Raw genomic sequence first — 21207 nt, 5'->3', positions numbered from 1 at the left:
TAATAGCAGGAGTAGATGGTGAGAATTCTAAGAGAAAGGAACTATTAAAAACTAGGTACTAAAGACACATATCGATTATATTAGCAGAAATATTTGCAAAGAATTTGAAGAGACAAATAGAATGCCTGTTCAAATCACTCCACCCCAACATTCATCCACGGTTCGATAACTGATCACAGATGGTGATGCTATTTGGATAGATGTAGGTGAGGCACAGCTGTGAAATAGGTAGAACATGTAGAGCGGTCACCAAAGGTTGCACGCTGGTTGCACAGCAGGTTGCCTTGATCTCCGGACTCACTCAACACTGATGCGTTGAGCCTAGTTACACGTTGTTTGCAAGAGGCGTGGCCCGAATGTGCGGCGTGGCTTGGGCAAAATTTCGAGGCAACCTGAAAAACACAGATCCATATATTTAAGAAACAAAATATTCTGTACCGTAGAGAAATCTGAAGTTTACCATCTGCACATAGTAGACGATGAAAACAGACACAAGGAGCCGCCAGAGTGTACCTGCAACAAATTTGCACAAATGTTCTTAGTCCTACCATGTCACGATTTACAATAAAAATTGAGCTGCCTGCGTAACACGGCTAGCAATACAAATAAAGGTAAACAGTTAGGTCCTACGACACATCTAGAAGCCCGACAAAAAAGAAACGGTACTTATGTTTATGAAAATCTATACAATGAGAAAAAAATGTGGAACCGATTTGTGCGTGGAAGCTCAGGTTTCAACCGAGCTTCCACGCACAACTGCTAGTCAACTGCAAGCCGGCCACCTTAAAACGTCATTGTAAATTTTTTTACATGCATTATTTTAGGCTGCATTAATACAAGTTCAAAATCTCTTAATATAAGTAAATCACCAAGCTAATTCAATTAACGAATTCCAGTGGCCGTTAATGCAACAAAGTGCAAGCTCGGAATGAAGCTGGCCAAACTGAGCAGCGAAAAATAACAATGTGGTTCTCTACATCTTGTTTTCCTGGCTTTCGCTCTAGCACTGGAATATACAAGAATTTTGACATTCCTGATATTTCACCCTGCTAATTTTTATGCCATAATGCATAATACTTCAGCAAGAGCAATAATGCTTTCTCTTAACCGTAAATAGTGATAGAACAAGAAAATTCATTGGAGCCAACGTTCTGAGAAGAAAAATCTCCTTCTCTTTGTCGAAATATTGGCTCCAGCGATCCTTGTTATATGGCTCTTCATCAGTTCAAATCTGTCTTCCTGTGTACCTCTGTACTTTCAATGTTATGTCAATGAAATTGCAATAACGGATCGTTAGTAAATGTAGCTGCTGAGGAACTTGGGCTTGTTGGTAGATAATGACAGAGTAACTGCACAACATAGAGATACGGACAAGGGAGGCTTGTGTGTGTTGTCTCCTCCAGCCATGTCTCCCCTTTCGGCGATTACTCCGTCTCAATGTAAAACTGTTACCCTTTGCACAATAATAGTAAAGTGCATAAAGACAGGAAAGTGGGCACAAAAATTACAACAAATAGCATCATATGCTAATGAGATATGCGAAAGTGCCTCTTACGATTTGTCTCACCCATAACGTGCTGGAGAAGATGGCGACTTCTGGTTGCTGCCATTTCTTTATACCTAAAAAAATATACATTTCAAAATTTAAAAAATACTCAGGACAGCAGCAGTAGCCGAGGACATAACGCATTGTTTACTTCAAGATGGTAAACTAATCTCTGATACACGGCAGACGAAATTTCTTTATTAAGTTAGTAGAGAAATACACCACCTCCATTTCATTCAATACTGTCAGCGTTTCTTGCTACAAGGAAAAGGTATTTCTGCATGGAAGCAGCAAAATAATAAATGGCCTACTTTCACAAAATATGCTGCAGCGACTAAGCCAACTACAGCTGTATATACTTAAAATTGTTTTATGCACATTACAATAGCCAAGACAGGATAAACTTGGGTTCATATGCAGCTCACTGGAACGTACAACTTTGCAATCAACTCATTTCTGCTTCGCAACTATACGCACTAACATAAAACTACAAATATAAGGACCCTTTTTTCATAAAACACCGGACTCAATGTAAAATATCCAGTAGCAATATTGCAATTTCATCACGTTACATAGCCACGTTTTGTAAGCCTAGTAGGATTTACTATGTAAATGTTGCAGCATATTCATGCTTTAAATATTTACTACCGTGACAATAACGATTACGTAAAATAATACGTTATATATATGCTTAGATTGTCAGCTAATGTGTTCTGAGTTTTCTACTCACAGCCAAATGCACATAAAATTTGTTCTGCTTCAGCGCTAGCGCTGTGTCTGTTCGCTTGTGCATGCAGCCGCTTTACCGCTCTTAATATATCTGTGCTGCCACATCGCCTGACACTGCCACACAGCATTGTAGCGCTTTTATTATTCGCAGTAATATACCTAAAGCGCTAGTAAATCTTCAGAATATGCAAGCTGTCTTTTCGACTACCTGTCTTCGCCAGTGAACGTCACACTGGTGCTGGTATTTATTGTATCTACACTTCATGTTACGCAATACTTGATATTCTACGGATTTTTCGATGCGACATTCCACTCGTCACTAGAGTCGTTAAAAAGGGTGTTTCTCCTGGCAGTACAGCTTTGCAATAATTTCAGATGCTCTCCTGAGGCTTCCGTCTACCAGTATTATTTTCGCAATCATATGCGCACGCATGCCTAAGAAACGTCTGTGAACTGCCAAGAGAAACGTGGCGCAAAATGTAGCCATACCGGAAGGGCCGAGTACGCGCCGTTTGTACACTCGGAACAAAAGCTGATATGCTTACCTGAGACGTTAACAGAAATATGGCACTGGTCACAGGTCCCCGCTGGTAGTGGTTCGTATGCATCTGGTCGTCTCTGTCCGTTGCGATCTCCCATATCACAATAAAAGATGCAGTGCAAACCGCAGTACTTCGGGCGCTTGTGACGGTCCGGCGAGCTGCACTTCCTCGATGTTGGCAAAGACGAAATCGGCGATACGATGCTGCTGGCGGCGGTCCCCTCGTCGCGATCACACAGCACTGACAGAAGCTCCCACCGTAACTTGCCGCAACGCTTGGTTGCAGTCGCCCCTAACGCAGCGATTTCAGAACCACTCAACGACAACGTACTCGCGCGTGACGCAGCGCAACTTCAAAATGGCGTCATGCTATTGACGGCTTCGGCTTTTCTTTACTCGCGTTGAACTAAAAACTGTTTTGCTCACTGATAATTTTACGTCACTTAAGTAATGTTCGCGAATGATACAGCCATGAATTTAACACGCGTGTTGAAATACCCGCTACGTTCACTTGGCAGAAGCAAAATTTACTCGTCCGAGCCTGATAGCGTTTGAAATATCTATCGGTGGGCTGTCGGAGCATGCTCGAAGTGTGAAGACGCGGCGTAATTGTCCTTAATTTGCTTAGCTATAACGGTGTGGCTTCCGTTGATTTCTGTCGAGTGCAGTTTGCTCTGATGTGAGGTAGAACTACAAAGCCGCCCATGTTACTGAATGATCTAGTGCACCTGAAGCTCCCAGAACTCTGGTATTTCCTCCACAAGTTCTTACGACTGTGTGCCGCTGTCACCAAATGCGAGCGTGGTCATTTGGCGGAGATTTAACAACACATTTTCTAGAACTATCGTTCACCGCTCTATCACGACATGGAAAGGCAGCGTGGTTGGTCCTTAGTAAAATTTTCTATTTAGTGCGAATATTGCGATAGCAACTATATGGACACAACCACCGACATATATCTGCCGGTGTTGCCGTGAGCTTACGTATAAAGTCAAGTGCGATAAGATCCTATCCTGCGCCATTGGCTGTGCGCGTTAAAGGAAATGTACGAGGGTGTGCCGAGACGTATAGTGCCTGGATGGGTGCCCAAAGTATCTATAGGTGGTCACGTGATAAAACGCGCGCAAGCCGGGGAAGGCAGGCGCTGGTTTAGCACGCCTCCCCTCTGACCTTTGCTCTAGCCCGGTCTGGCGCCACTCTCGCTCTGTCTTGGAGATAATTTCCGATGGGTGCAAAGCGGGGGGGGGGGGAGGGGGAGGGTGAAGGGGGGGGAGGGCGCTTCAATTGCGCCATTTCAAGTTTCGGAGACGCTTTGAAGGACGAGGCACCAGACGCGTTCTGTCCGCTCTGTTCGCGCCCTTCATCACGCCGACGCTGTGACAGCGAGTGTTCGCGGTCATTGAGTGAGATCTGTTCATGTTTACACGCGCGCGCGCCACCCCGTACTTGCTAATTTACGGAGTAAGCGATTGTTTACTACAGTTTATTCAGGCGATGAAACTACGAACCCTGGTTCGTGCAGTTGTTCGGGCAGTGGTTCAAGCAGTATTGGGGGGAAACTGCTACATTTTTGTTTTTACATTTCTAGGGGTTCAAAAGCAGTGCTGTCTACGCTAATATTTGTTTCTGGTCGCGGAACGCAACGCACTGCGGTAGCCAAGCGGCTTCGGTGTTGCGCTGCTGAGCTCGAGGTCACGGGTCTAATCACAACAGCAGCAGTCGCATTCCAATGGGGGCAGAATGCGAAAACGCGCGTATACTGTGTATTCCGTGCACGTTAACCCATTAGGGACCGGTTTCTTTATTTTCTTGCTATCTTGAAATAAATGTCATATCTTAACTTACATTTATACTAATATTTCAGATGCAAGAAATTATTACTCTTGCCTAATTAGTTTTTGAAATATAGCCCGTGACCGTATGGTCACACTGGGCCCTTACACTACAGCGAAATACGCGAAGTTAAAAACATTTATTTCAAGCCATGAAACATCACAAAAAACATATATAGCGAATAGTCGAGCACTTATTTAGTGTGATATGATATAAATAATCGAATACAAATGCGGACGTCATATTTGTGCACCGCGCGGTTGCAATTATCTCATGCACACCTCCCCCTCTTGCCATTAGGTATTGGTGCACCAAAGTGGGCCACTTGGTCATACCGTGTACCAGTCAGCACATCACCAGTCTTTGGTATTCTGCGTTGACCAGGTCCTCTAGGCTTATTGTTCCATCGCATCAGGTAGCTTTGTGCAATTTGCCTGCGGAATCCCACCTGCGTGACGTTAAACCCTGTGCTACAAATTAGCGCCTAAGCGTTGCTGATAGATACATCGCAAACTGAAGTGAAAATCGGCCACCACCACTTTTTGCCACGGATTGGAATCCTATAGGCGCCTGCACTTGCATCCATCTGGTCCGTACCTCCTATTAATCTTGTACTTAGCAACAGTGTTCGGATGGGCCACCTTGATTCGCTTCTTCTCACCATACGAGTACTTGCCCTATCGAGTACAGCATTGTCAAAAAGATCGAACAACTCAACAAGTGAAAAGTCCCTGTAAGCAGCAAAGTTTGGGTCGGGAAATATGCCAAGGCTTGTCTGGAGATCACCCTTCGTCCACTTGGAAGCAGTGGATAATTTTGCCGGAATGGCCGCATCAACTACAGAAGAAGAAACCTCTGATATTCTGTCACCTTGCTCGCCGGGGTCGTCATCGTCCGAGTCGCATCCACCAATGCGGCGTCCGTCAGAGAAAACAGTTTCAGCGCCGGCTAATAGCTACCACCTGCTTAGAATGTCAATGAGCCCACCTGAGCCTTCATCAGACTAGTTTTCATCCGAATAGGTGCTAGCCTCTGGCGGCTCGATATAAACCACTGACACGTTGTCATGTTCCTCTATGACTGCTTCGCTATTTCTTCCAACATCAACCTATTCCGACAATAAAATAAGAAATAACCACTGTGCAAACGCGCCAGCAGCCGTGCACGAGATGAGAATGCAGGTAAAAAACATAAAAAGTTAGGTAGCCTAAAGGCCTAGCGTGACCATATGGCAACGCGCAAGATAACACGCACGTTCATGGATAAATCAAACATTATTCTTTCACAAATGCTCATAGGAGGTCACATATTCAAATAACAATACGGTGGTAAGGATATCTGACTACTGCTTAAACAAGTAGTGAAAGAAAAAACACACTTACCCCTTGGAGCGATGCATGGCAACGCTACTCGCAGAGCAACACTTATTACTGCATTTGCGAGGGGCTCCCACAAAAAGACTGACAGCTGCTGACACTTGGTATCCATTAAGGAAACCCTAATCTGTCAATCAGCATGTCAATGGCGATTTTGGTGCCGTTTTGTTAATCTTAATTAATTGAAATCCACTGTGCAGACTAATGTGACCATATGGTCACGCTGGTCCTTAATGGGTTAAATAACTCCAGCTGCTGCAAATAAATCTGCAATTTTCCATTCCCGTGCATCTCATAACAAGATCTTGATTTGGGAACCTAAATCCTCAACATTTAATTTTACGTAGCGCAATTACATTTACAATCGACACTGTTGAGTGCGCCTACTGAACTTATCTCGTTGCTGTGCTCTCTTTAGTAGCCAATGCTTTTTTTAAAGATTTACTTATGGTCAGAATCCAGAGTGATAAATCCGGGTCTTCCTTAGCATAGGAAGCCAGCTATCGCTTAAGCGTGTGAGATATTAACAAACATGCTCAAGGAAAATCAATATTTAGAGTTCGATGTAATTGCAGAACATAACAAGGACGAAAGAATGATACACCGCATTACAACCACGACAGGAACCCGAGGGCCTGCCTAAAACAGAAGACGTTATCTGGTATTTCTTCTACAGCATTTTCACCTTTCTCTCACTAGACTGACCTTGAATATCAGAGGAGTCGCGATCTTCCACGATGACTCTTCGCGTGCTATTAAGAGTCAAACGACCCATACACAAATGTTGACTCTTGTTTTGTGACTCTACCCGCGCGAAAATGGATCTTCGTAAGAAAAATGAGAGTCAAGTTGCCATGACTCACTTTTTACTCTATTTTTTCTTAGAGTGATATTCTAAGACTCACTATCATCACTGCTAAAATTCTTCTTGCAGATTAACAGAATCCCGCGTGGCAAGGTGCTCGGTGGGTCGAGTTCCATCAACCATATGATCTATGCTAGAGGAAATCGAAAAGACTTTGACGCATGGGCATCTGAGTATGGCGCGGATGGCTGGTCATACGACGATGTGTTGCCAGACTTCATCAGCATTGAAACGTCGCACCTCGGCATCGACAATGGTAAGCGACGACTACCGGACATAGTATGCATGCAATACATGGGCATTCACCTTCTTTGTTCGACAAGCGCCAAAATGCAGCTGGCATTGCTGATTGTTTACCTGAGGCCATGAAAACGCAAAAGAGGAGCGTACTAGTTAATCAATGGACCGTATAGGCAGCGATGCGTATTTCAACAGTACTTAAGACAGAAGCGATAAATTCATTAGCAGGCTGATCACTAAGCATTTATATCCCATGAAGCGGGTTAAAGCTAACGCTTATTTTTGAACGACGTTCACTGACGCGACTACACAGTAGTATTTGCATAAGGGAGGGAGTCGACAGGGACCCCCTTGAGCGGGTGTGAATATTAGGAGTGTCTTGCCCAGGAGGTAAACCGCACTTATCGCGACAGCCTTTCTGGAGCAGTACGGAATATGCATCGTCCCTTTCTGTTTATGAAAAAGCATTAACGTATCCTACATAATTTTTGACTCGGGGAAATTTCCTATTACTGGAGAAAATGAGCGAAACATGAGTTTAGGTTGACTGGCATTGTATAACACACGTTTATCAAAGAATAAGCGGGACAATAAGACGCGCAGCGAACAACACAACTTCTTCTGACTGCCGTGCTGCGTGTTGTCCTTTTATTCTGCTTTAAAAACCGATGTCTTCAGCAGAAAATTGCATTCGCTTCACCCTCTTACCTAAGGGTTGAAATGTGCTATGAAGTCGCCGGTCATCTCACGTAACGCGTGGTACGCTCTAAAAACAATGAGTTCTGGGCACTCTCTTTGAAGGAGTGTCTGTTTGTCCCATATTTCACTTTCTTTTCGAGAGTAGATCGGCTCTCTTTGAGAAAGAGTAGGTCAACTCCTCCCGACAGAGTTTTGTTACTCCACCGCAAGGAAGAGCTAGTACTCTTTCGCAGAGTGCGAATACTCTTCCCACAAGGAGTGCCAGTACTCTTCCGCAGAGTGCTAATATTCTCCCCACAGGAGTAATAGTACTCCCTAGACCGAGTGATTCTACTCCTCCAAACTGAGTACTTCTACTCCTCCAAGCCGAGTGTTTCTACTTCCCCACAGTGCTTGTACACTTTCAGAACAGAGTGCTAGTACTTTTCCCAGTAATGTGAAAGCACGATGTAAATCCATGGTCACGTTTGAAGGGATTCGCAATACTTACGTGTGGGGAATACTTGATTCCTTCTTAAGCAGCTCCGGCACTTATGCTACTTATGCTTGGTAAATGGAATGTAATCTAGTGTCGCTGAGTTACTCAAATGAAACATTTTCTCTCTTAAAAGGTCAAAATCTTCATTGGTCAGGTACAAGACCGACTGAATAATAATTTCAGACACATACTGACAACCACATAAAATCAGATTACAATGATGGCATGAACATTAGATCACAACTTGTAATAAAACCTAAGTATATCCTCTAAAGTTTCATCAGTATTAAAGTGTAGAAATACATTTTAATTTCGATTGGCTCCGTCTTTTCAAAAATAAAGTATACCATGGAAAGTTAAACATAGAACCAAAATGTGCAAACTCACAAAGTATTGACACTATGATCGGAGAGAAATATGCGCCTCATTACTGGCCAGCAAACGCATTTCTGGCATAAAACGCGTGCACTTATATGGCAGAAATTACAACTTGAGCTGCTACCCATGGTGCTGGTAATGTAGATGAATCGGGCAAAAAACTTTTTCGTGTTCCATATTCTGAGACAGTACCTCATTTGATAACGTCCTGTACAGCCTATGTATGTTCCTGACTGAGAGTACAGTGCATTTAGAAATGTATTGTATATTCTCATGTGAGGCCGCAGGTCTAGCTAGCTTTGCTTATATTTAACGAAAAGTTATTCAGGTATGGGGAGCTGCACCCCATTGTTTCTATGTGTGTCTTGTCGTAGTTCTGCAGATATATCTTGCCCGGCCTCAAACCACTACAGAGGCGTAATATATTTCCTATTCGATTTGCCTCCTCGCGAATTTCCTGGTGCTGTTGCGATTCATCAATTACACTTTCTCACAAGAATTACAATTAAATTTACAACATTATCTAGTGTTTAGCAAATTAGCATAAAACTGCAAGGAGCATTGGCATTAAAACCTTGCGCATCAAATTTCTTGTCATATATGGTAGCTCTTCATTCCCATTAGGGTAAGAATGCTATACTTCTGAAGAGCAGCTTGAATGTTACATGATCAATTATTCGACAAATGCACTTGTCTTTTTCAAGTCCACTTGACGAAACGTTGGCTCCTGCATTCACCTTGTTCACGTTATGCTCATCGTCTTGAATTTCCATCTCCCGCATTCCCCGTCTTTTCCCATGATCAATTATTGTGACTCGTTGAACATGCAATTTAGCTAAAGTATAGCATGGATTCAGATGTGAATCAAAAATCACATGTGATAAATATGATGCATCAAGGGCGACATAAGCATACGTACAGGCAGGGAAGTGCACGAAAAAGACAAGCAAACAAGTAAAATATCAATTGAGAATGGCAGCATCCTGTTTCACATGTCCATTTCATGCACGTGTAATTTGCATGTGACTATGCATATACATGTACAATTAACCAACTACATGAAACCAAAGCTTTTTTCCTACTGAAGTGGTTAAGATACGCTCAAGTAAGAAAAAGTATTGCACTTCGAAGAATCTTCGTCTCAAAACAAGTACACATGTGTCTAGAAAGATTAATACATGGCCTCACTGTGCACTGTATCTTAAGTCCACCAGAATTATATCTACAGAAGCCATGAAACTAAGGGTCTTTTGCTTAACACTATATGTTCACATCTGCCAATTGATGAACAAGTGTTCTACTCAGATGCTCTCAGTTCATTGCATGGAATGAATCTCTACCTCCCCTAGCATACTTTGTTGGCAAGTAGATTGGAGAAACCACAATTTTACATTTTTAAAATAATTTTCAATTCCAAGTGACTTTTCGTCTTCTAAGACGTAAGGTTTTTAGCACGGTGTACACAGTTAAAGGCCCTAATTGCTCCTTGCTTTCGCTTCGGGATGCATGAGCGGTTCTAATGAACAGGTTTCGTGAGCATGCACATAAATGATAATGACTTCTTAATCAGGGGATTTTCTTCCCCCAATGCTTCCCCTTTCTATAACCTAAAAGGACTCTATAATTCTAAAATTAAGTGTAAAAAATGGATAAAAATGAAGACATTAAAATCTTCCTGCTTCATGCCAGCATTTAAAATACAGAATCACAGTGGTTTGTATTTGCACTCGTTGCATTCATGTGCTGTTAAATGTAAGCTATTAAAGCTGTTAAATTTATGTAAGCACCTAACCAAGCATGAGCTGTTGCTTTTTATAGTGGCCACAGGCGCAGTGACTATTGCAACTGCGTATCATGTCACTAGGCAAATGTGCGATTTCGTTGTACCACTATTTTTTTGAACGCATGGATATATCTGTTGAGAGGCAATACAAACAGCAGTCACTTCTCACAACTAATCAGCTTTTTTAAAACACATTTCTAACTTTTCAATGACACTTGCTTTTATGTGTTTGTCACCAGAGAGGATACTTGATTTTGACTTTCCCGTCAAAAACATTACATAAATAAACCATGCTAAGATGAGTGCCTAGAGCATATGAGAATTTACATCTTGGTGTGACATAGCATGTTTTCATTTTATTGACATTTAGTCAAATAGTACACCCAATACACCCACATTCTTGTTTTCTTGTCGAAATTGCATGGAAATGTATTTTGATTCTTTAGCGTTCGCTTCTCTGCACTACGTGCAGTCGCGCTGGGCTGGCTCTTAGACATCCTTGTGTCCTTGCAGCTGTCTTCTTGTGTTATATAATCTGGGTGCCTGAAAAATATCGTGTGCAAAAGTCAACAGGAGGACATGGTGTAAAACAACATCAAGGCAGTCAAGGTCATGGCACTAAAAGAAAGTCTTAGCTCTTAGTCTTCCTACAGAAATGCACGCAAAACATATAAATGACTGCAACAGACAACTGCCAAAATAACTTCAATTTTTAGATTGAAACAAGAAAGAAATAACCGACAGTTCATCCTCATTCGGCACCAATGTTAAAGTACTCCTGCTAATAAATAGAATATTGGACATTTTCAAATGTCGTAAGTCTGTCATTAGTCTGGTGTTTCGCAAACACCACTTGTGACACATCCTAAGCAAGTGCCCAGTGTGCCACCCGCGCCATCTCTAGTTGTGCCAGTGATCGAGCCATAATTTTAGTATCATATCTGCAAGCATGATGCAAAGTAGGGTGAATATATGGTCGTCCAGTTCAATGGATATGACTGGATGTGCCTATAAGAAAGGGAAACAAGGCTTCTTATGGCAAGCTTACCCACATTTCAATAACAACAACAAAGTCCACTGCGGCCTGCATGTAAGCTTACTAAAAGGCATGAACTTATTGTCATTTATGAGGTGCGCAGTGGAGTTCATTTTTCACAGACTCGACTACTGCTACTGTTTGAAATCTAGCATTTTACATTCTTGAAGGCATGTAAACGTTGCAGTTAGAACGCAGTTATAAGTTCATTGCACCCTCTCTTTGTTTTGTGTACGACAGGCGACTGGTAACAAGGAATTGAAGCAACGTCCTATTTTGATACTTTATTTCTCTGCTAAAAATATCAAAGCAATGAACACAGTTTTATCTGCCATGCAGTAGCAAGATGCAAACATTACGCTTGTAACCCCCAGTGGTAGAGTGCTTTAGCCTCTCATATGACATAACTCTGAAGCGCGAAATCATATTAGCAAATGCAAAGGAATGTCCAAAACAATAAGCGTATGCAAAGCTCCCCTGCAACTGTAATTTCACTCAGCAGCAGTTATATTCGCTGCCGATGCGTAACTCGCTGCTTGACAATTCACGGAGTTCGTAGGCATAGGCCCCGTTTCAGATTCGCACCGGCCTCGAAAACCGCAACAGGAGACACAAAATCCGACACACAATCACACTATTTCCATACATTAGCAACCATGAGCGTGATTTAGTGCACGACGGCGACGAGCGACGGCTTCGAGTGACGGCTTCGAGCGACAAAGCGGGTCATCGCTTCAACAGATTGCTCGGTTCTGGAAATCTCGAAATTGTCGCTCGTCTTCCGGAAGTGATATGAGCGACTAGCCAATAGCGCGAAGCTAGAACTGGATTTATGCACATCGCTAAAACACTACCGTTTGTCGCGCGGAACGAGCAAACCAGTGAATTTTTATGCGTGCAAGCATAAAAACCTGTTGGAAGACCTTCGGACACATTATGCTACTTTTCAAAGTAAAATACATCAAATTAAATTACCAAAGCACGCGTCAGGCTAGTTTTGACGCCTATTTGCAGCCCTCATAGAGGCAACAAAGGGGAGGCGACGATCTTGAGCCTGAGATGTAGGCGACGAGCGAACGGGACAGCTATCTCCATCGAATCGCTTGTAGCGGTCGCGCGCAAGATCACCTATATGGGGTTTATACTTTATTCAGCACAAAACACGGATTCCTTATGCGTTTTCAGTGTGTTAAAGTTAACGTGCCCAATTGGCCTCTTCTAGCATGCAACTCAATGCCTGCGGCAAAGTTTTAGCACTAGTGCTGCACGTCACTTCAGTGGTCGCTGATTAGCCATGGTCGAGACACCGTCACGCGCGCGGCTTGTCTATAACGAAAGCATGCCGCCAGAAAAATGACGTCTGTTATGTGACTCCTTAGTTCAACAGCGTTCCGTACACAAGCAGACTGCCAAACTAAATAAATTGAAACACACAAAGCGCACGCTAATCACGCTCCGCAAAGGCTCGGAATCATGGGCTGGTGAACAAACTATTTTAAGCGTCGTCTCGCCTCACGTCTTATTGAACACACCATGGTTCTGGCAGCATTTGCGATTTTCAAAACTCATACGGATGGCGGCAAGTCATAAAATCACATGCAGTTATCGCGACGACTGGCTTTCTCGATTCACATCGAGAGACACAGCGGGCTTGCCTAGTCCGTTGTCAATGGCGTCGACTAAGCGTTGCGGCGACTTTCTGGCGACAGCATGTCAGAATGTGCTAGTAAGCTAGAGTTCACTTACCCTGGAATATTTGTTGTTATATCCAACGAATGACGAACCACTGTCGTGTTTTCGCGGCGACGCGAGATGACTGACACACGATGTCCCTTTGATGGAATTCGTTGCAGCTCGCTGGACGGATCACCTTTCTCCGGTGCTGTGCTGTTCCGCCATGTTGAGGGCACACGCTCTGGAGCAATTCCCAGTGAAAAAGTAGAGCGCTCGCTACGCGTTCCTTTGAACTTTGGCTGCCTGTTCTCTTAGAATCAAAACGGCGTGCTTTTTGCTCAGCGTTAATGAGTGATACATCGCCATATTCGTGGCCAGCCTCCTACAGTTGAATCAGAAGATTGCCCTGCGTATTGTTCTCAATTGCCGCAAGTGTAGAACGGGCATTCTACTCTCTCTCTCTGAAGATCAGAGTGAAAAGCACATTTAACTCTCTTCTCGGTGACGTAGTGAGCAATGCATTTCACTCCACACGACATTTTGCGCGAATAAAACAACGCTTTGAAGAGTAAATCGGCCGCTTCACTCCGGCGATACCCTGCCTAGTTTTTGGAGTGTACTATATACAGAAACAATTGCTAGAAGCCTAGACAAAAAAGGCATCGTGAACTTGTACAGCTCGCTTGAGTGACTCTGCCATTATTATTGCCATAGCATTTATATGGACACTGCAGGCGCATTTATGCCGTCGCCGTCGGAATCGCCGTGAGACTCCGTATTAGTGAAAGCGTGTGAGGTTGAGCCGGCGAACGTGGTTAAATCTCGCGTGCGCGAGCGAGGAACTGGGCCCGCATGCGTCCGCTCTCATGTGACGCGTGAGGCAGGGAGGTCAGGTGACGGAAGCGGGGCGTTCTTCTCCGGTGGCTGCTTGGGTGCCTCGATGTTCTCCTCGCCCGTCGGTGCGCACAGAGTGGACATAACCGGGGCGTCTGCTACGGTGTTGGCCACGCGAATTGTGGACGCCGTGGTAAACGCCCTTGGTGGACGCCGTACGGGTACGTTGCCGGCGCCCGTGCATCTTGAAAGCAATCTGTGACGTGGCCAAAATGTGCGCCCGCGCGCGCCTCATCTTCAAAGCGATCTGTGATGTTTGTAGAGTGCGCGTAGTGCCGGTAGCTTCGTACGCGCTGTGCTTCCGGCGTTTCGTTCGCGTTGAAGCGACAGTTGCACGGAGGCCACTTTACGTGCGGCTTCTGTCGCGATTCCAAACTCCAGAATTTTCACAGCAAGGTTCCGTGGTCATCGAGTGAGATTTATTCATATTTACCTGTAGGCGCGTGACACTGTGCTGGTTAATTTAGTTAAAACACATAGATGAACTACTTAGTTTGAATCCTTGATAGAATATGTAAGCGCGACGCAACAAGGACGTAGCTAGAAAAAGACACACAGAGACAGCGCTGTCGCTGTGTGTCTGATTCTTGCTACGTACTCTTTGAGTCACGCTTACACATTCTGTGACTGTTAATTTAGTTACTAAGAAAATGTTTACAAGTTTATACGACCGATAATTCTACTATACTTACTTTGTACAGCTATCTACTAATTCGCTATCGCAATCGGTGATTCTCCTTTCGGGTGGAACCGCGAATTTTGTTTCTTATTTTCTGGTCATTCTACAGGCCAGAATTGTTCAAAACATCGGGCGAAACTAAAACACGCCTTCTGCATTGGATACCGGCGGAGATTTCGCAGAACCGGCGCTTCTAACGAAACCAGAATCAGACAAGCTGGTCCCGACGAGAGCTCTACCTTAAGCACGCGGTGACACCCAAAGGGTGACACCGTGTTTGAAACGCAAGCTTGTTTAGCCAAACGTTCATGGAAGCAAGTGCCAATTTATGGTGGAGCCTGAGGACGAGTCACTTATCATTGGTGAAACCAGCACGGAAATGTTATTGACCTAGATATGGAACGTGGCTAGTTTCCGGATTGGGCGTCATCTCAATAACAGCACGGTGAGCAGCCCAGTGTCGCTCCCACCGGTATCTAAAAGAGTAGATCTACGGCGAATGAATCCCATCGCTTTTACTCTGATATTGAAGCGTCTCTTAGTAAAGATGCAAGCCTCAATCAATAGCCACTTTATTACAAAGGGACCCCGCTGGGGCGTCTGCGTCAGCAGGCGTTTGGTGTGTTGCGACACCACGTACCCGAGCACACGAGGGTTGCCCGCTCCCGCGTGTTGCCGTGTGCGGCTCGGCCATGTTTGGGGAAATGGGGGATCCTGGGGGTTGAGCCCATGTTGTGTGTTTGGACCTTTAAATCCCCCCGGCGCAACCAACACACCTTTCGGCCTCGCCTTCACATAGGCGGCACCCCCGGGCTGACCCACCAGGGAGCAATCGGCAGTCGCCTTTTCCTGTCCGCCTCTTCATTATGAGAACAAAGAAAAACTGCGCAAAAAAAGGACAAGACAGAGAAAGAACCACACGACACAGGCGCCTGTGTCGTGTGGTTCTTTCTCTGTCTTGTCCTTTTTTTGCGCAGTTTTTCTTTGTTCTCATAATGTCATACCAACTAGCCCCTCACCGTACGCTTCTAGACTCCGCCTCTTCAACCTTTTTCTTTTCTATCTTCTTTCTTTCACTGTCCTTTCATCTGTCCTCTTGCGTCACTTCCTAATTTTTCTAGGCGGCTAGGGTTAACCTAGCGTATGTGCCCTCCGTTGGGTATAATATATTAGGTTATTGTGGCAATGCACGGTTGGCGCCTGCAGCCTTACCAGTTAACTGCTGCAGCGTCCCCAAGTTGGGCTCCGTGGTGGGTGGCCGCCATTTCCACCGAAAAGAAAAGACAGTACTATGGGAACACCCGCATTCCCCCGCATACTTGATCGTCGGCCTCAATAGAGGGAACGCACCGATGACCTAACCACATGCTATGTTTCTGCCTCGTTTTCTATTTTCTCTTTCTACCTCCGATTCCCTGTTTTCTAGTACAATGCAGCAAACGAGATATTCCGTTCTTGTTCTCCCCTCAGGATTTGCCTTTTCTTTCGTTCCTGTCTTTCTCCTTCCCATCCGTCACGGTGGTTTAGAGGCGATGGCGTAGCGCTGCTAAGCATGAGCTCATGTGTGCGATTGGTTACCGCGGCTGCCGCATTTAAATGTGGGTGAAGAGCAAGAACGGCCCTGTACCGTCAACTGTGTTGCAGAGTATAGAATGTCAGGTGGCCAAAATTTATCCGCAGTCCCGCATTACGACATTCCTCATAATCAGATAGAGGTTTTGTAACGCAAGAGGCCAGAATATATCCTACCTCGTTCTTGCTCCGAGCTTATACGGAACCTCACCTTCACCAACACATCAGCTGCACACAGAAAGGATATACGGTGCCCGCTTAGTGCATGATGTGATAGTCTATTTCAATCCCGCTTATGCGTATTGTCCCCTATGAATACCTTGGTCTGCACAGCGTTACGTGGTTTTGCCCTTGCATTTTTGTTTTGCCCTTGCATTTTGTGCCAACTTTCAGTTTAGCAAATGCGGCGGTGTAGACACGACACAGGATACTCATAGTTTCAACCTGACTTCAGCACCTTTTACCCATAAAGCAGCTTTGTGAAGCTAAAGTTTAACACATGGTTCTAACAGTAGGAGGCGAAGCATTCATTTGTGTATACAAATGAATGCAGCCTTGAGGTATCTGCGAAGGCCTTTGCAACCGAAGGCTTTGGAAGTGCCGGATGTCATTACAAAAACGAACAAGAAGTGAATTAATCTATTTATATGCCTGAAACAGCGAAACACTACTACGAAAAGCATTGCCAACGCAAGTTAACGCTACAGGTCACGTTATCAGTTTCAAAACATTTTTCATCTCACGAAAAAGTAAACAAAGGCATGCTAACACAGCCATCTGATAACCGTGATCTGGACTCTGCCCTTAGTTTCGTGAGTGCTCTGGTCCCTGATACTGCAGATTATGGTAGTTTGATAAATTTGGGCAGACATGGGCATTGCTTGCAATAATTGAATATGAATCTTCGAGCTTTTTTTAAGAATTCTCAATACAAGCAAGTACCTTTCGGGAACCACTTGCTTCAGCAGCTGCCTGTTTGCCAGAAGTACTTATTGCAGCTGGTCAAGGGAATGGCATAATTTGCAGCACTTGCACATGGAACCGTGTTATTGTAGCGATTAGCTCGCGAAGCTTTCTTTTGTAAGGCGTGGAAACTGGCTTTCCAAAGGTGAACCAACTTTTGTTGCCAATAATTGGGACCGTTGTGAATCTTAGAGCGCAGTCGCAAAGAGTGCGGATGCCATTAAAGTTGAATTGAAGTGGTTAAGTGTAGGTTCAGATAAATACGAGTCATCTGGTTGGCTATTTATTGCTTTGAACAAAATGTTTATGTGCCATAGAAACACGTCTTCGATGAAACGACGTCACGTTGGTTTTGTTGAATACGCGCAATACTTGTGAAATATAGCAGGCACTTCACCGAAAGAGAAAAGTTACTTCGATGAGATCAGCAAAGCTTCTGGACTGGGAGAATCCTAACTGCAGCACAGAGTTACGACAGTGCGAAGAAAACGGTGATGTTGTTTTATCACTCGAATTACTATAGGAATAGTGCAGTTTTTTGGTGGTGACAAAGGCATGGTCATGTACAAGAGTTCGAGCATTTCTCTGTTGAACATTATGGTTTGAAAGATACCTAGTCAAAAGCATTCGATATGCAATATTTCCGTGATTCTCATCTGCACGTAGTGAATAATAGCCTGGTGTGCGAAGTTTCTCGGAGCATCCCTACTGACAGTATTAACAGTATATACATTAATTGAGTCTTTTGATACGTACACTCATATCTGGACTAGATAAGCCTAATGGGTGGGGAAGATCGTGCAGTATGTGGAAAGCTCTGGGGAAAAATATTCATCTTCAATGTCAGGCTTCTAATTGCTTGGGAGTGCCAGTACTCTCCAGTCTCACCTCGTATTTGTCCTAATGCAAGGTAAGCTTTGCTCTACGTAGCATGACTAAGAAAAAAACGACGAGAAACATGAGAAGCGCACTCCTCCTAATTGCAGATTTAACATTTTTGTGTCCCTGTTAGGTAAAGTGTTTCAGTTCACTAAGTATCACATTTAGGCACTGCATGAACTGACTCATCGTACTTTTACAGGATACCATGGCGAAAGCGGGGAAGTTCCTATCACTTTCCCTAGTTCGCATACGACGGCTAGCAACTTGTTTTTAGAGGCTGGCCGGGAACTTGGTTACAGTAACGACGACTACAACGGGCCGAACCAGACAAGTAAGATAAATAGAAGTGAAGCGGTGCATGTGCTTGCACTTAGGATTGATGAAATATCAGGGGAAATATGTGCCAAAGCATTAGCCGCATGTACGCGAACTGAGAAGCAGCGCTTCCTACCTATTCACTTTTATGGAACATGTCATTTCTAGGAGATTTGAACCCAGATTGAAGAACATTGTTCATACACGGAGGAATATACTTGAGATCGGGGAAGGGCGTGAAAAGTATCATTACGTTTCTTAATATAAACATTGTTGATTTATGTGTCATAAATCAACTTTCGTGGAAAAAGTTGGCATATAGCACGAAAGCGACCGATGAGGATGCAGAGCAGCGTAACAATGCCTTTTGTCGCTCTCGGAAAATATATGCAATACTGGCGTGCACATTCAGTTGTTGCTTCAAGGTCATGTACCAAAAAGAAGAAAACCTTGAGGCAACAAACCGTTTCGAAAGGCCTTACAGCATAGTTCCTTGTACTGAAAATAGGTCTTACTAAATGACACACGTGCTGGCCCTTGGCATATTCGTTCCACAGGTTGTACCGATGATACAGCTAAAAAAAGTTCTCGAATGAGGAAGCCTAAACACGTGAGCCCCGGCTTGCAATTGTTCATTCCCCAATTTGAATGCCACTTAGCTGCAAGCAGGGAAGTCAAAATCACGTCGAAATATCTTACAAAACATTTTTCATATTTGCGGCTTAACAGAAAAACGAGCTTCGTACCAAGAACGCAAAAGTAGAGCAACTGTAGAACGAGTTTCGTTTACAAGAGACCATTCAATTCTTGATTTTACCCTGTATTTGCTATTCCTGCTTGAAACAATAATGTCAAAGGCTTGCTTTTGTTTTCAAGCCATGTGCAATAAACTGGCGTTATTGTAATATTCGCTATGGTATTTTCAATCACGATTTGGTATCTTGATAGCATACGATTTCGTGTAGGCTTCAGCATTTCGCATGCCGCAAGCGTGTTTTATTTTCGGGATGTTTTGGTAGCAATACATCGAAACAGTTATTGAATCCCTGTACAACGGTGCTTACGTTGCCTTTCTTTGGTGTATTCATGCCATCCTTGAACAAGCGCTTTGCTGCATATTATAGTACTATCGCTTTATATCGTCTCCATATCCTTCACAAAATGGTGATGCGAACGTGCAAAATAATATTCGACAGAATGGCTAAAGCATTCTACGCTTCATGCCTAGATGTAAGCTCGAAGTGATCCTACACATGCTCGGTAAATACGGGAAAGCGAAACATTATGAAACCTAGAGACGTTGGTCGTGTTAAGTATTGCAAAGGTGAAGATGCAGGAGAGTGCGACGCCACCAAGATGCTCAGGCGCTGCCACTGCATTCAGCGCAGACACTAAGAAGAAAAACTTGTCCCACACTTGTGTTGTGAATTTTCGCTGAAGGTAAGGTTATTAAATTTGAACGTTTTTACGTGTTGATGCCCTAGCAAAGACAAGTGTACGGGTCGAAATGTTGGCTTCGACGACATTGGTTGTTCTACCACAGTTATTCACTTCCAGCCGGCATCTTCCTGTGAACCTCCCTCTCATTTCGAGTTTAGCATAATATATTATTGGGAAAATTGCTAAGAAGTTAAAAATAGTTCAATTTAAACCCACAGCACTGAAGACAGAGAGCTGTGTGACCCTTGTGCTCTGGTATTTTGCTTTTACATTCAATGTTTTTATTTTTGGAAACCGTGCAGCTTGTCGATAAAATGTTGGACCATTTTGCATTTACAGGCGGATAGAAATGCAAATGTAAGACTTTACGCGTCATTTTCTACAATAAGATGTTTGCTTAAAATACATTAGTGACTCATAAGAACCCAGATCTTGACGTTAGTGAGTGGATTTTTCAAGCATCACTTCGTCGTTTCTTGTTTTCTACTCATTGGTAACTCGTGCTCTGGGCAACAACCTGTTACTTTGTCACTGCATTGGACACTTATGCCTATCTGCCTGTCTGGCAAAGTACCTTCACCTAAATCTAACCTACTTGTTTCGAGTCCTTCTTTGACATTTCTGCACTATGTTTACAGGCTTCTCGCGAGTACAAAACAACATAAAGAACGGAGAGCGCTGGAGTTCTAGTAGATCCTTTATTCCAAACGACGTCCGCAGAAGAAAAAATTTCGACGTCGCACTTTATTCCCATGTGACAAAGGTAAGAGACCATTTTCAGTTCATTTTTCTACGCACAAAGATCATATTTAATATGCTCATGGTTAAAATGTTTTAGACGGCACGCAAGCTAACCAAATCGTTCAGTGGTCTGAAGCCAAAAGCAGTATTCATTGCTTTTATTTTCTCAAGTGAGAAATACAATGCCAGCGTCTTAAGTGTGCGGTTGTCGCAGGTTCTTTTTGAAGACGCAACTGCTGTAGGAGTGGAGTACAAGCGCAACCTTGGAACGCACTCCGTTCGGGCTAAGAAAGAAGTAATTCTTTGCGCTGGAGCCATAGCCTCTCCGCAGCTACTGATGCTTTCAGGCATAGGACCTCGAGAACATCTCGAGTCTCTTGGGGTAAGAGGATGGTTCGATTTCGATCGTTGATAAGCACCTAATGCTATCGCCAGTGCTATGTGCAAAGGACAATAAAATGTCACATAAGATGTTCTGAGACGTGCGTAGATTGTGCATATTTATCTTGTCACTAGAAAAAATGGAACGCTTCCGCCTTTGCA

At 43.8% G+C, this 21207-nt stretch overlaps 1 protein-coding gene and 1 long non-coding RNA gene across 2 annotated transcripts in view; one reads left to right on the top strand and one right to left on the bottom strand.

Annotated features, from left to right (window-relative positions):
• LOC135902829 (uncharacterized) overlaps nt 1-21207 on the top strand; it is a 144097-nt gene that overhangs the window by 76401 nt on the left and 46489 nt on the right. The window contains exons 9-12 of the mRNA XM_070531346.1: nt 6960-7146; nt 18368-18499; nt 20562-20686; nt 20879-21046. Of these exons, the coding sequence (XP_070387447.1) occupies nt 6960-7146; nt 18368-18499; nt 20562-20686; nt 20879-21046 (612 nt within the window). The remainder of the gene's footprint in view (nt 1-6959; nt 7147-18367; nt 18500-20561; nt 20687-20878; nt 21047-21207) is intronic.
• LOC135902813 (uncharacterized) lies at nt 285-3004 on the bottom strand. Its single transcript, XR_010564611.2, has 4 exons — nt 2821-3004; nt 1556-1620; nt 461-513; nt 285-392 (listed from the first exon to the last, which is right to left on the bottom strand). It is a non-coding gene; the product is annotated as an uncharacterized lncRNA (long non-coding RNA).

Source organism: Dermacentor albipictus, chromosome 1 (genome assembly GCF_038994185.2).
Source record: "Dermacentor albipictus isolate Rhodes 1998 colony chromosome 1, USDA_Dalb.pri_finalv2, whole genome shotgun sequence".
Taxonomy (NCBI): Eukaryota; Metazoa; Arthropoda; class Arachnida; order Ixodida; family Ixodidae; genus Dermacentor; species Dermacentor albipictus.
This window is presented reverse-complemented; position numbering and strand designations above follow the sequence as displayed.